Source organism: Mustela lutreola, chromosome 4, assembly GCF_030435805.1.
Source record: "Mustela lutreola isolate mMusLut2 chromosome 4, mMusLut2.pri, whole genome shotgun sequence".
NCBI classification, from domain to species: domain Eukaryota; kingdom Metazoa; phylum Chordata; class Mammalia; order Carnivora; family Mustelidae; genus Mustela; species Mustela lutreola.
The window spans coordinates 88,561,629-88,577,525 of NC_081293.1; the positions used below are offsets into that span (position 1 = coordinate 88,561,629).

The 15,897-nt window shown below is 56.5% G+C and overlaps 1 protein-coding gene across 1 annotated transcript; it reads left to right on the forward strand.

Annotated features, from left to right (window-relative positions):
• Positions 1-826: 826 nt before the first annotated feature.
• On the forward strand, positions 827-13,267 carry AGT (angiotensinogen). The gene is made up of 5 exons (XM_059170499.1): positions 827-951; positions 5,629-6,480; positions 9,577-9,844; positions 11,493-11,637; positions 12,402-13,267. Exons 2-5 carry the CDS (start codon positions 5,652-5,654, stop codon positions 12,588-12,590), a joined length of 1,431 nt encoding a protein of 476 aa, XP_059026482.1. The 5' UTR covers positions 827-951; positions 5,629-5,651; the 3' UTR covers positions 12,591-13,267.
• Positions 13,268-15,897: the final 2,630 nt, after the last annotated feature.

Below are 15,897 nucleotides of genomic sequence, written 5' to 3' on the forward strand. Positions count from 1 at the left end.
AACAGAGGCCATTTACTGTTATCCCTGCTCTTCCTCGTAGCACCTTTAGGGGTGCTGGTGTCCCCTGAAAACCTCCGTGCTTTCCCGCCCCTCTGGTACTATCCTGGAGGTCTCTAAAGATCCCTTCCTCAGTATCCAAACCCAGCTTGTTTATCCTTCAGGCTTGGACTGAAATGACATTGCTTCCTGAAACCTTCCCCAGCTTAACAATTGTTCCTTCCCAGGATCTGAAAGCATCTTGTCGGTGCCTGTCTGTCTGTACGACTGTTGGCGTCTAGCAGTCTCCCCAGCGAAATCACGACATCACGTCTCTGGAAGGTGCTTCTGCTCGGTTGTGCGTCTCTCCCCCTGCCCACCAGAGGGCGTCTCAGGGAGCAGGTGCCTAAAGGTGGTTTGGATGATCATTGAGCAGCTCAAGGCCGTGGGGTCAGAAATCGCCCACCCCCTACCTCCCTGGCCACCCTCCACGGCTCCTTCCCCTGGCCACTGGGGACTCAAGCACATTCTTGGGGACTCTCAGAAGCGCACCTCAAGAGGGCTCTATCAGAAGGCCTGGGTGGCTGTCACACCTCAGGCTAGAGACCCATCACACACCAACACACACCTACATGGGATCCCCGTGTGCATCCCCGCGGCCCCAGGGGAGGTGAGCTGGGGTAAATATGTAACTCCACGGCTTGCCGGCTCATGCTGTTCGGCACGGAAAGTGTGTATCGATCACTTTGACTTCCTGGAAGGAGTCCCAGCCTGAGAGTTGCTCTGGCGCCTGTCCCCTAGCCGCCAGGCAGCCTGAAGCCCCCACCCCCGCGGTGGGGCCAAGTGATGTCACCGCCCTCCTCCCCAGCTTGGGCACAGAACGGTCTGGGAACGGCTCCATCCCCTCTGATATAAATAGGGCCTCGGCCCAGCCAGGGGAAGAGGCTGCTCTTGTTTTGGGGACCCGAGGAAAAGGTAAGCAGGGAGCCCCTCCCGGTCAGGGCAGCTGATTTCTGCCGGGAGGAGAAGCCAGGGGGTCTCTGGTGGGGCGGCTGGGAGCCGGAAGGCAGGGGTCCATTGTGACAGGCGCTGCGGGGGGGTGGGGATCACTACTGAAGACGACGCTGATGTGTCCCCCTTCCTGTCACATCGGACGTCCTCTCATGGGCTGTCCTCCCCCTCAGGCACCCCAGGTCTTAGCAGAGGAACAGTCCCCCACCCCCACCCAGCTGTAGGGCAGGGTGGCCGGGTTCCCTGCTGCCTCTGAGCAGGGCTGGGTCCTCAGGCACAGGCCGGGATCAGAGCCACGGGGTGGGGTGGGGGGGCTGGAGTCAGAAGGAAGCACAAGGCTTGTGCAGGGACAGGAGCTGGGAGGTGGAGGGGGGAGCAGCCTCAGAGAGCCGGGAGCTGCGACCCTGTCCCCATCCCCGGAGGCTCAGATGAGGAGTGGCCTGTCTCCCTGCACCTCCCCCAGGCAGTGCTGCCTCCGGCCCTGGGTTCAAGGCTTGGGTGCCCTCAACTCATCACTTTGTATCCCCAAGCCTCGGTTTGCCCATCTATAAAATGGGACAAACAGCGATGCCTGGCCTCCCTTGCTCATGAGCTAGGGGTATATTCAGAGAGCTAATATAATGTGAAATTGCTTTCTAAACTTTAAGAGAAACTGCAAAGACAGATTCTTATTGTTCAAGAGGCACTACGATGGGTGCTAAAGTGTGTGGACTGTAGCATCAGGGGGTCTGGGTTTGAATCCTAGTTCTGTCTCTCACTTAGCTGCATGACCTTGAGCAAGTCACGGAACGTCTCTGTTCCTCTGCAAAACAGCATTCATTAATCCACTTAACAACTGTTTATCAAGTACATACTAGGTCCCAGGAGCATTTCTGGAAATGTGACATATATATATATCAACGAACAAAACGGAGCAAGGACCCCACTCTCTCGGAGTTTGCCTTCACGTGGGAAGAGACAGGCGATGAACACTAAACAAATAAATGCATAATAATTAATTATTTATAAGGTCATAAGGGGGTCAGTGCTGTGGGGAAAGGAAGTAAAGCGGGATAAGTGAGTTCAGGGTGTCAGGCGTGGTGGGGGACAGTTACAGCGGGAAATGGAGTGTCATGGAAGCCTTAGCAGGATGAGAAGAGTCCATGGAAAGTGCTAGAACACTGCCTGGCAATGATAGGCATTAGACCAGTGTTGGCTGCTGATCTCACTATTTCATGAAGCCACAGAACCACGAGGGGATATGGAAAGGAGACTGAGCAGGGGTGCTGGAGGAGGGCAGATCCACGGGAGCCTGGAGCCCCCGTTTATTCTGAGGCCCCATGGTGGGGTGACTAAGGACCGGTCAGTATGGCAGCCAACGGATGCCCGCTGAGAGCAACACATAGCAGCCCCTGCCCCGGACTGTGACCGTGAAACTATTTCACTGTAGACAGTGCGTGTGCTGTGCGGGACTGGCAAAGCAGGGAGGGGGCTGTGCTTACCTGCGTGGCCCAAGCCCAGGACTGGGGGCCACTTCTGCCAGATTTCTCCAGCCCTCCGCTTCTACAGGTTTCCCCTGATAACTCAGAGTGCTTTGGCTTTTTACACGAGGCAACTGCTGGCAACGGAGGCCTGTCTGGATGGGAAGAACTTTCTGTTCCATTTTTGTATGTCGCGTGGCTTCTCATGAGAACCATGGATTGGGTCAAATGTGCGGGGAGGAGGGAGAAGCGGTGGCTGAGGTCAGAAGTCAAAGTTCCTTTGGTGTTTGATGACCAGAGCAGAACTAAACACACAATGCTTGTTGAGTTGAAAGCGGGTGCAGGTTACCAGACCCGGGAGAGGAGTGCGGAGCGCCAATGTCAGCGCAACCTGGGGATGCCTGGGTGTGCAGGAAAGATGGAGGCATCAAGGTGACCTTGAGTTCATGTCTCAGTTCCAGGGATGCCTGGGCTGCTCTGGGAGGGCAGGGGGATGGGGGAGGATGAGGACGGGAGCACGAAAGATGAAGCTGGAAGTCTGCGGCTTCACTGGAAATCAGTGCGATACCAGGGAAGTGACTGGGAGCGAATGAACCCGTGCCATGAACATGGGTCCTAGGTCCGCCGAGCCAGCCCGAGAACCTTGTCTGCTACGTTCTCTCTCATCGAGAGGCGAGGCGGGAGCAGAATCACAGGGCGCTAGAGAAAGCTGCCAGAAATCCTCCTGTCAACGACAGAGACCCACATCTAGGGCACAGGACGGTTCTACTTCAGACTCACCTGGGACGTTTTTTATAAAAAAACTAACCCTGGCCCCAGCGCAGACCAACGCCACCGGCTGTCGGTGAAAGGCGTTGGTGGGGTTGGTGTTAGGCTCCATGGGGATCCACTGCGCAGGACATAGTCCTCCACATGCAGGACACAGTCGCCGACTGGCCTGGGGTGCTGGGACAGGTGCAAACACCAGGGCTTCAGGCTGAGCCTCTGGTGCTCACTGCCAGCCGCCTGTGGGGGCCACAGTGGGGCTGAGAAACCCCTTCTGAGGCCACACCCCAGGGCCATTATAGCTGGCATCTCGGGGGCGGGGGGAGACGGACTTCCATGGTTTCTAAGGCTCCCCTGGTGAGACCTGTGGGAACCGGGCTTGGGACTGACTGGTGAGAATAAACGCAGGTCTGAATTGTGTCTGTTACACGCTTTGCTGTGTGAACTCGGGAACTTTTTTTCCTGCCTCAGAACTCCCCTTTCTGTGTCTGCAAAGGAGTGAAAACTTTCCTTCCTCACATGAACAGCCAAGGGCTGGATTGGGGAATCTGTAGGCAGGGGCTTCTGGGGACAGTCACACACTACCCAGCTAGAACAGGTCTATTCTTACAGGACGCACCTGGTCTGGGGAATGAGGTGTACATCTCCTGGTTGGGACCACACACAGATTGTTCCCGCCAGGCCAACTTATAACATAGAAAAAAACCTCTGTGCATCTTAGTCTCGTATTCCAAACTGGTTTCCACCTACCCCGGGGCTAGGAGGCCTCCTGGAGACTCGCGGTCTGCCCCACAGCTGGTTTTCTAGGGAAGCTCATAGCCAGAGGCAGCCGTATCAAATTCTCAGACTGGGTCCCTTCAACGACAGAAATCTGTTCTCTCGTGATTCGGGCAGCTAAAAGTACAATGACTCCTTCTGGGAGAACCTTCATATCTCACACCGGTTTCAAGTCCAAGCTGAGATGTTGACAGATGTGTCTTCTGAGGTCTCTCCCCCTGGCTTGTGGATGGCTGTCTTCTCCCTGTCTTTCCAGGGTCTTCCGTTTGTGTGTGTCTGTGTCCTAATCTCTTCTAAGAGGGACCCCAGTCAAATGCGATGAGGGCCCATCCCAATGACCCCATTTAACCTAAATTACCTCTTTAGAGACTCTATCTCCCAATAGAGTACATTTTGAAGTAGTGGGATTTAGGACTTCAACATAGGAAATTAAAAACTTTAAGGCAACAAGGTGAATTTTGTTTATTTTAAAATCAAAGTTCCTTCAAAAATAAGTTTAATAAGATGGGATCGGGAGGGAGACAAACCATAAGAGATTCTTAATGTCACAAAACAAACTGAGGGTTGCTGGTGGGGAGAGGGGTTGGGAGAGGGTGGCTGGGTTAGGGACATTGGGGAGGGTATGTGCTATGGTGAGTGCTGTGAAGTGTGTAAGCCTGAAAATTCACAGGCCTGTACCCCTGGGGATAATAATACATTATGTGTTAATACAAATAATAAAAAAATTAAAAAAAAATTCAGTAAAGGCAAAAAAATAAGTCTAAATGTTTCCATATTACTCTTAAAAAAAGATTTTATTTATTTATTTGAGAGATGGAGAGAGTGAGCACAAGCAGGTAGGGTATGTGTAGAGGGAGAGGGAGAAGCAGACTCCCCACTGAGCAGGGAGCCCAGGATCATGACCTGGGCCAAAGGCAGATGCTTAACAACTGAGCCACCCAGGTGCCCCCCCATTACTCTTTATTAAACATATAATTATCGACTAATCCATGATATCACTGATTTACCCAAGGTAAAAAATACTATTACGCAGTCGCATACTCTTTTTTTTTTTTTTTAAGATTTTTATTTATTTATTTGACAGAGTGAGATCACAAGTAGGCAGAGAGAGAGAGAGAGAGAGTGGGAAAGCAGGGTCCCCGCTGAGCAGAGAGTTTGATGCGGGACTCGATCTCAGGACGCTGAGATCATGACCTGAGCCAAAGGCAGAGACTCAACTCACTGAGCTACCCAGGCGCCTGCAGTTGCATATTCTTGAAGAGAAGCACTTAACAACATTTTGTGAAAATATTTGTGTACATTTTTACTTGATGTAATGGACATTTTGGTATTTCTGTTTAAAATATACCCATGTCTTACTATCAAGACATTCTCCGCATTATAAAAATCAGACAAAAAAAAACCAACCCCAAAATACTCTCCCCGCAAAAGACACAGCTCAGCGCATGATAGCACATCATGGCTCACAGAGATACTGTCCTCAGAGCCTGGAATCTATCGCTTTTCTTTAAGGTGTTGTAGACCTGGATAGATTTCTCCTGGGTTCATGACCGCACGGAATACGGGAACAGCTAGACGTCTGGCTGGAGGGCACTAACACGCTTAGTAACCTGTCGTCCTGCACGAAATGCTGTTTCAGGGAATCGAGCGCCCCTGCCAGAGATGAGTCCTGCCGGAGTGGGCCTAAGGGCCACTGTCCTCTGCCTCGTGGCCTGGGCCGGCCTGGTAGCTGGGGACCGAGTATACATCCATCCCTTCCACCTCCTCGTCTACAGCAAGAGCAGCTGTGAGCAGCTGGAGAAACCCGGCCCAGAGATGCCCGAGGAGCTGACCTTCATGCCCGTCCCGATTCAGGCCAAGACGTCCCCAGTGGACGAAGAGGCGCTCCGGGAGCAGCTGGTGCTGGCCGCCGGGAAGTTGGAGGAGGAAGACAGGATGCGGGCGGCTAAAGTGGGCATGATGCTCAACTTCCTGGGCTTCCACATGTACAGGGCACTGGGCGAGTCTGGGAGCGAGGCCAGTGGGACCGTCCTGTCCCCCACGACTCTCTTTGGCACGCTGGCCTCTCTCTACTTGGGCGCGCTGGACCCCACGGCTGGCAGACTGCAGGCGTTCCTGGGCGTCCCTGGGGAGGACCAGAGCTGCACCTCCCGGCTGGACGGCCACAAGGTGCTATCCGCCCTGCAGACCATCCAGGGCCTTCTGGTCGCTGAGGGTGAGGCCGGCAGCCGGTCCACACTGCTCCTCTCCACAGTGCTGGGCCTGTTCACAGCCCCTGGCCTGCGCCTGAAGCAGCCTTTTGTGCGGGGCCTGGCACCCTTTGCTCCCATCACCCTCCCACGCTCTCTGGACTTGTCCACAGACCCGGATCTTGCTGCTGAGAAGATCAACAGGTTCATGCAGGCAGTGACAGGGTGGAAAACGGACAGACCCCTGTCAGGAGTCAGCCCAGACAGCACCTTGCTTTTCAATGCCTATGTCCACTTCCAAGGTAAGGCAAAGCCTGGAGGTGCCTTCGGGGTGGGTGCCCTAGGGGGACAGCTCTCTGTGTCTGCAGACTTAGTGTCCAGCATTTGGCTCAGCAGGGCCAGGCCTTGGGGATGGGTGGGGTGAGAACGTGGGGAAGTACCTGGGAGTCACTCTCAAGGAGCCGGTAGTAGCTGCCCAAGGGGGTCCTTGGATGAGCATCGAGCGAGCCACCTGCTGTCCTACTGTGTGCGGCAGCTCTAGTGCTCCCTCATATCCTGATCATTTAATCCCCTTGGGATGTGGTAAAGCAGTGTTACTGCCTTCAGGGAAAAACCCAGAGTGACCGCCTTAAGAAGACACGGCCACAAGTTGGGTTCCTGAGATCCAAACCCACACTTCCCGGTCCAGTGGCCCATCTGCACACTCAGAAGGGAGGGCTTCTTGTCTCTTGAGAAGGTCAGTGTCCTCACAAAAATACCCAGTTTGTTTGCTTACACCACTTTCATGCTGGGAGCGGTTAGTACTACTCCCCCTTCCCCAAATCCCCACAAAGATAGCTCGCTCATTCAACAACTGATTGTTGAAGCCCTATTATGCACATGCCCCTGAGTTGGGTGTCTCAGGAGGCCAGGGAGGAAGGACGCACAAGTCTGGAACCCAGGTTGCCTACTGACGTTCAAGAGAGGAGATCGATCCCACAGGCGAGTGCCCCCAGCTGCAGAGCTCTAGGGAAACGTGCCCTGAAAAGGCACTCTGGGGCGCTAGGCCCTTGGAGGAGGGAGGGTCCCCAGGGAGAGGACAGAGGATGGTGAGGGGAGCAGGGCTGTGGAAGAACAAATGTGTGAGCAAAAAGGCTGGCAAGCTCAGGGCCAGAAACCAGAACAAGGGCGGCTCTGTTTGGCCAGAGCTCGGAGGGGATGGGGCCTGTGGGAGGCACAGCCCGAAAGAGGCGTCCGGCCAGATTTTGGGATGTGATGCTGGGAAGGGTGGTAGATGCTGGAGCAGAAAAAGTGTTCTGGTCAGAGGGTATCCAGGCCGCTGGGGCTGTGTCTATGGGAGGCGGGGAGGGTCCCAGGAAGGTGATGCAATGGGCCCACTGTCCAGGGAGCACATGCTGAGGCAGTGGCCTTGCAGACTGACAGGTGGGGCGGGCAGGGTGCATTTGCGAGCCAAGGGAGCCACAGCAGAGAGATAAAACTAGAGACATGGAGGCGTAATAGAGCACGACGGTTGTCTCACTCTGAAAACATCCTGCAAGTCTGTAAACCCCCATGGGGGAGGACCTCCAGCCCGTTCTGGGTGCAGGGGGAAGATGATGGACCCAGGAACCGAGGCCAGCACAGGCGCCCTCCTGCTGAGCATGGTTGCCCACCCCTCCCCCCACCCCTTGGAAGACAGAGAGGGGATGAGCGGCCTCAGCCTGCTCTTCCCAGGAAAAGCCCCAGGAAGAGCACCAGGAGGACCGCTCACTGAGAAAGTCCTGACCCCCCCCAAAGCTAGAGAGCCACAGGTGCCTGGACACTTGGCAGGTCCCACCATGCTCACTCTCTAATCTTGCCCCCTGACCTTTCTGGGCCTCAGTTTCCATCCAACAGAGATGCACCAGCCCCTCCTGGCCCAGCACCGCACGGCTGCCTTATGAAGCCGAAGGCTGTCTCTCTGGGGAGTTCGAAGTGCCTCTTTGGTAATGATGTTCTGTGAGCACGACCTCAGTGCCCAGATGGACGTGGCTGGCTCTCGAGGCCTCGGGGGTTGGGAGCCCCTGAGCTGTAGGGCGCCCTTTGCCCAGGCCCTGTGGTCATCCTGAGCTGCCGCTGGCTCTGGCAGGTTCCACGGCACCAGTTGACTTAACCCTGAGAGATTTACTTAACCTCTGGGTGAAGATGGATTCTGTGCTTTTCAGTGGAGCGTCCAGGACAGGGAAGCCTCCTCTGTTCAGACTCTCCTGTCCTTCCGTGTGGGTGGGAAAAGATTTAGTCCTTTCTTCCCCTAAATTTACAAGTCTCCGGCCAGGCCTGGTGGGCCAGCACTGAGAGCCCCCCTGGTACAGTCACGGGGGACCCCCAGGGACAGGGCGTTTAGCAGTTGTCTACCCCTCTTTCCGGGACAGTCGAGCCAACTGGCTGCACCCCTTGGCCACCCCTCACACAGTCCCCGGGGGGGAGGCCCTCACACAGGGCTGCCCCCTCCCCGCAGGCCAGGGCAAGCCTGCACCGAGCGTTTGGCTCCGAGCCGCGGCTCACCCCAGGTCCTGTGTCTGTCCTGGTCAGCATGTGGAGCCTGCCTTGCAGGACGTGTGCTTAGCTCTGCGTCCTGACTTGCAGAAGGGGAGCCTGTCACAGCCGACACTGCTTCCAGATGGAGACGTGCCCGTGCCCCAAGGCAGCGTAGGGCTGCCAAGCTGCTCTGGGTGACACTGGGATGGTGGGCGCAGTCACTGCACGTCTGTCCAGCCCCACAGAACGTACGGCCCTGAGAGCGAGCCCTCATGTCAGCCCTGGACATGATGACAGTGATGTGACGGTGAAGGGTCATCAGTGCTAACGGACATCTGCTCCGGTGGGGGTGAGGATAGCACGGGAGGCTGTGCTTGGGGTGGGGGCAGGTGTATGGGGAAACTCTATATTTTCTCCTAATTATGCTACGAACCTAACTTCTCTTAAAAAATGAAGTTTATTTAAAAAAAGAAGCCGGTGAGTGTGGCGGGCCGCAGGCTTTGGGCCAGGTCAGATCTGGGCTGAGTTTACCTGGTCAGTTCATGGTGGCCTAAGGTCCCTGGTTTCCTTTGTGGTCCTTTGTGGACCTTAAGGTGACAGGTGTAAAATCTCAGAGTGGCACCTGGTGTGTCAAATGTCTTCAACACGGGCAGTTAGTGTCACCGTCGTGATCTCAAACGGTTGGATCTTGCAGGAGGAAGACTCGACCGGCCCTTGGGGTACAGGGTAGGGCCTGCAAAGCGCAGGAGTGGGAAGACGCCCCATGGCCCGGGGTATGCCGGGGGAGGCTGGGGCACAGGCTGGGCCTTCGGCTCTCTCCGTGGTGTCCCTAGCCCTGAGCGCATCTGCCTGCCTCTGCCTCAGCTGACCCGTCCCTCCTTGTCTCCTCTCTGGGTCCCCAGGACAGCTGAAGGGCTTCTCCCTGCTGGAGGGACTGCAGGAGTTCTGGGTGGACAACGCCACCTCGGTGTCGGTCCCCATGCTCTCGGGCACGGGCACCTTCCAGCACTGGAGCGACGTCCAGAACCACCTCTCCGTGACCCGGGTGCCCCTCAGCAAGAGTGCCTGCCTGCTGCTGGTCCAGCCCCATGGCACCTCCGGTCTGCAGAAGGTGGAGGCCATTACCTTCCAGCACAAATTCCTGACATGGCTGAAGAACCTATCTCCCCGGTAGGGCTCCTGGGACACCGACTGGCACCTCTGGGGCAGCTTTCCGTGGACCGTGGGGAGCTGGGCGCATCTGTCTACCCAGGGCGGGAGGGCACGAGGGGTGAGCAGATGTGTGGGTGTTGGCTGAGCCCTGGGCCCAGGACGGGGAGGGGCCCAGAGCTTCTGCTTTTCTGGAGCAGAAGGCCCATGCGTTCACGTGTCACCCCTCCTTCTGTCCACCCGTCCACCTAACTCTGCAGGTGTCATGTCGTTCTGGGCGCAGGAGAGGGAAAGGAGTGGGAGCGTGATTTCCTTGGGCTTGGGCTTACCCGCTGGTTTTGGAGGACTGCATTTCATTCTGCCCTGAAGGGGGGACCTTTGATGCCATGACCACCCACCACGCCCCCCCACCCCTCCCCCGCCATCCTTCCACTCCCAGAGCTTGTCGGGGACTGGCTTCCCAGAAGGGTTTGGACCCCTCGGGAGGCCTGGGGGAGAGGCTTTCTTGGGGAGCTGTCCTTGAGTCCAAAACTCCCCGCTTGGCTGCCTGAGTGTTTGCTCCTCTTTCCAACTATGGAGGGAAGAAAGCCATTCCCGTGCCCAGGTGCGCTACACTTGTCCCTCGTCTGTGGCCCAGAGCAGTGGGGGCCGGAAACCTGCTCTGAGACTGTCACTCAGGGACACACTGGCCTTCCGAGGGCAACGCTCCTTTGGAAATCAGTTTTGGTTGTGCTGACCGTAAATGCCTAACGGCAAGTGTACCATGTGTACCGTCTGTAGCGCACCGTTCAGTGGCGTGAAGCACCCCACACTGGTGCCCCCCCCCCACACTGTCCGTCTCTAGAACGTTTTCAGCTTCCCCAACGGAAATCCAGCCTGCCCACCCCACCCCACCCCCACCCAAACCCTGGCCATGGCCGCTCTGCTTCTGCTCTCTGTGAACGTGTCCATTCTAGGACCTCAGAGGAGTGAACTCATACAGTGTCTGTCCTTTGATGACAGGCTTGTTTCACGTAGCATGATGTCCTCAGGCTCGCCCGTGTGGCAGCGTGGGTCGGGATTCCCTCCTCTTACAGCAGATGCTCCGTTAGACGGACAGACATGTTTTGTTTATCCCGCCGTCAGTCCGTGCACTCTTTGTCACTTCCACCGTTTGGCTACTGTGGATAATGTATGGACATGGGTGTCATGTAAATCCCGTGAAGGCTTCGGGGGTCACGGGAAACATCCCCGGGCTCTCAGGGATGCCGACAGAAGGCAGAGGCCCTACAGGCAAGTCAACTGAGTTGATGTCAGCAACAAGACGGCGTGGAGCGTGGCGGGACATTCCTCCCATTGCTCTCCCCTCCCCGGGGCTTTCTGGGTCAAGAATGCCTCTGCAAGGTGGTAGTAAGACATGCCGCGTTATTGCAGAGAACAGCATTTTACAGTTATCCACGTAGTTCAGCTCCGATGCGGCCAGCTGAAAACCAGAGTAGAATGAAGGACAACTCATCGCCAACCCCACTGAGCGCTACTTGAAGCGCACATCCTTCTCACAGTATTTCCAAGGACACGAGACTTTTTTGTTGTATTTGTTGCGACAAACTTTCCCTAGCTGGGTGGGGGGTTCCAGGGCCTCTCAGGGGGGAGCCACCCGGGACTTCCTAAGCGTGTGTCACCCCCGCAGGACCATCCGCTTGACTGTGCCCCAGCTGACACTGCGAGCCTCCTATGACCTGCGGGACCTGCTGGCCCAGGCCAAGCTGCCCACCCTGCTGGGGGCCGAGGCGAATCTGGGCAAAATCAGCGATGACGATCTCCGAGTCGGAAAGGTACCATCTGTGCCGGTGATGTCTGGGCTCGAGTGAATCCGTGTGTTCACAGGGGGGAGGTGGAGACGGAAAGGACACAGAGAGAGCTTTTGCAGGGCAGGCAGGGGAGGAGGGGAGGGCATGGCTATGTGGCTGTGCATCCAGGGTGGGAGAGAAGTGACCAGAACTTTCCAGGGTTTTCCGGGGACAGGTGGAGAGCAGCAAACCCTTCCCCACCATGTGTTTTTGGCTCTGCCCAGCTTGGTCTAGCCTCGGGGTCCTTCCCAGATCCCACAGCAGGGCCAGGACTCAGGCCATGGGATAAGGACCCAGTGCCAGCCCTGCCAGAGCTGCGTGCCCACAGGGAACACTCAGCAGGAGGCAGACTGTCCCTCTGCCTGAATGATGTCTCCCTAAAGCTGGGGTGCCTGGAAGTGCTGGCACCGGGGTGGGTACCGGGGAGAGGGGGCCCTTCGCAGTTCTGGCCTTGGAGATCACTGCTGGGGAGCATCAGTCCTCTTACTAAATTTGTGGGATGAAACAAGCACTGGCGGACCACAGCCAAGGGGCCTGGGGTTCTGTCCTGGAAAGCAAGGTGGAAAGTGGGAGACTGGTGGGTTGGAGGGATGCTCTGGGGAGAGCTGTTGTGTGAGTTGGGCTGAGTGGGAGCCATCTATACCAAGGGGCATGTATGGCACGGGCGGGCTGGAGAAACAGCTGTCCTGCACCCTCTCCCTGGGTGCTGAGGGCCGTCGGGAGCTGTCACAACGCTTGCTGCTTTGCAGGTGCTGAATAGCATCCTTTTGGAACTAAAAGCAGAGGGAGAGCAGCCCACAGAGTCTGCCCCGCAGCCAGGTGAGCCCAAGGCCTTGGAGGTGACCTTGAACCGCCCGTTCCTGTTTGCCATTTATGAGCACGACTCCACTGCCCTGCACTTCCTGGGCCGTGTGACCAACCCGCTGAGCGCAGTGTGAGACCCGGCCACCCGCAGACCTGGCAGTCACCGCGAGCAAGGGCAGTGGCCGCAGCAGCGCTGATCTGTTGCTGTCTTCCACTCTGCCTTCCAGCGAGCCAGCTTTGAGCTGGGAGAATGCCATTCCCCTCCCATCTAACGAGCAGCGGAACCTGTGGGCAGAAGGCCTCCCGGGTTCTTCGGCTTCTCCTGGGCCACGTTGGGGGTACCGGAAACCAGAATTTAGCACAGGACAACTGTTCAGGAAAAAGTCTGAACAGACCACCTGGGTCGTGAAACCAGAAATTGTTTCCTTTTTATCAGAGAACAGGAATTGGGTTTTACAATCCCACGGTTTTCCCTGCCCTGAGTGTCGATCGGCTGGGGAAGCGTGAGCCGCTGAGCAGCCGTCCCCATGATGCCTTAGCTTTCGTTGGTCCCGGTCTTCTTTCCCAGGATGCTGTGATCTTGGAAAAACCCAAGCACCTGAATTTATGTTAGAATGTAATACCACGGCTAATTATCCCTTGTGTTATTAATAAATGTCTTGCAACAATAAACAAAAGAAGAAAAATTCTTGGGCTGCCTGGGTGGTTCAGTGGGTTAAGCCTCTGCCTTTGGCTCAGATCCTGATCCCAGGGTCCTGGGATTGAGCCCTGCATTGGGCTCTCTGCTTAGCCCATCCTCATCTACTCTCTTGTCAGTAAATAAATAAAACAAACAAATCAAATAAAATCTTAAAAAGAAAAATTCTTTCCTTCAGCGGCAAAACAAAAACCTGCCATTTAGCTGACAGACTGTCTACACCAAGTCCTTTCTAGGGCTTTGAGCCATATTTTGGGCGTATTTCCGCGGGCTGTGACTTAGCCATCATGTGGAGAAGTTTGCTTCTGGATGCTTCCATCCCTAAGCAGCAGGTGGGTGCATGGGGGAGGAGGCCTCAGGCCCCTACATGCAGCCAGAAGGAACGAGGCCCACGGGCACTTCTTACTTTCCGGGGACACAGGGTTGATCGCTGGTGCTGACGACAATGAACCCATTTCCTGATGTACATACAGCGCTCTCTCCGGCTGCCTCCACTGACACCGAAATGACCAGGCAGGCTACGGACTATGGGGCCCACCGATGAGGGCCCAGGGGCATGCGGCGGCTGGACAAGTGTCTGGGGGTGAGAGTGGGGGTGACTGCCTCAGAGTTGAGCTGGGTCTCTCCCGTATGCGGATGCAGAGGTGGGAGCAGAAGCACCTGTGTTCCGCTCCCACGACGACTGTGCTGCCCACAGTCCAGAGGGGACGGAGTGTCCTCCGAGCCTCAGCGTCCCCCTCACGTTCCAGCGTCCGGCTAGTCTGGCACACCCCTCCTTGCTCTGAGATCCGGGGAACAGCTGGGCCAGACATGTGAGAGGCAGCATGGTGGGGGCTTAGGGTCATGGGTTCCAGAGATGGATGGGCTGAGCAGGAAGCCCACATCCAAAGCTGACCGTGACCCGGAGCGGGTGACCTCCCCTGTCTGGGGCCCCCTGCCCTTCTGTGCCAAATGGGAAATCCTTGAATGAATAAATGAGAAATAACCACCATCATGCCAGTGGCAAATGTTTTGGGGTGCAGGCAGCACCCATCCCTATCTCTACAGCTGCAGGCGAAGCTTCCTGCTGGGGATCATATCTGTTCCTGGCCACTTCCCATCGCCCCGCCCCCAGCTCCCCTTTCCTCAGATCAGCCTCTGCCTTCTGACTGCACAAGGAGGCTCCAGACACGTCACACCGATCCAGATGGATGCTTGAAAGTCCTAAGGCACAAGGCCGGCTGTCTTCTGGCCTAGAAAAGGGGAGAAGAGCCTGAGCAAGGGGTGCCCATTCCCCCCACCAAACCCCCAAACCTCTCACGACATCAGCCTGAGCGATACGGGCCCCCGGGGGGGATGAATGTGACACAGCAGTAGCACTTTACACGGTCACTTTGAAGGCGCAGCGGTCCAGACGCCCTGAGCCCTCCCCGTGGCATGTTAATGAACTGTGGGTGCTGCTCAGGGCCCTTTTTCCGCAGCTGGCAGAGACTTGATTCCCGCAGCAGCTGGGCCAGCCCTGGCTTATTTTCCACCATGCTCTGTGCTCCCTGGGTCTCTCTTCCCTCTGCCCAGCGTGGGACAGAAGCTGCCCCCCAAGTCCTCTCTGGTTTGGGCTTTCTGGAATGGCTAGGAGATCGCAAGGCTCTAGGGAAAGCTGGACGTTCAGGAGGCAGGTGTGCCTGAGACTCTCACGACTCAGCCCAGCCCGTGGTGCGTGTTGGGGATGCAGATCCTTGGGTTCCACTCAGGCTCCGGAGTCCGCATCTTGCATCTTCCCGGTGGCCCTCAAATGCACACTGGACTTCAGGTTAGGGACAGCACAGAATCCCCTCCCAGCACAAGCTTCTAGAAGGGCCAGGGCCACAGCCAGCAGCACCGGCTCCTGGATTCCCGCTCTCAGGGGGAGGACGCATCTTCAGTCGGAACTAACCCTGACAGCTTCTCCCATGGCTCCTGAAGCGACTACGTACAGATGGACAGCAGTCTAGACGCGTGTGCGCGCTACAGGTGCATCTCGTCCCTGTACTGACACACGGGTGCGGGCAGGGAGCCCGAGCCACCGTCGCTGCCGTCAATCTGACTCATGAACCATGGTCTCGAGGCGGCTTGCGGAGACACAAGTGTTCATGCAGCAGCCAGAGGAAGGGGACGTTGGTGTTCTTCCCCGTATTTTAGAAAGCAGCTGGCAGCGGACAAGCGCGTTTCTCCTGCTGCTGGGGCCGCTGGGTCTCGGGGCAGCTGCTAGTAGTACGGGGTTGCCAACCGACCCACAGCTGCTTTTGTCCTTCAGCTCTTTTATAAACGGGCAGTGGGTCAGCATGTTCCCAGAATACAAAATACCAACATTCTGCAGATTGCTTCACACACAGGTATCACTTCTGGGGATCTGTTTCTCTTACACCATTCTTCACTCAGTTCTAAGTCTTCCTGGGGGTGCCAAGCGCCCCTCCCGTAGACACGGGCATGATTCCGTAGCTCTGATCCCCCTCCAGTCTGGGCACGGGTGGGGCCGGCAGGGACGGTGGCCCAGGTTGCTTCCCTGCCCACCGAGGAAGCGCATCGGAGCCCAGATCTTTACGGCTTTTGTTTTTCATTCATTCGGCAGCAAACCCCAACCTGAACAGACACGAGGCTGCTTAAGATCCTTGAGTGACAGAAGTTTATGGAAGTGTGACGGGTCCTGAATTTGCTGCAGGAAGATCAGTGTTTGATGAGCAGATGCGTTCAAGGTGGCCCCATAGTACCCGAGATGGAAATCACGT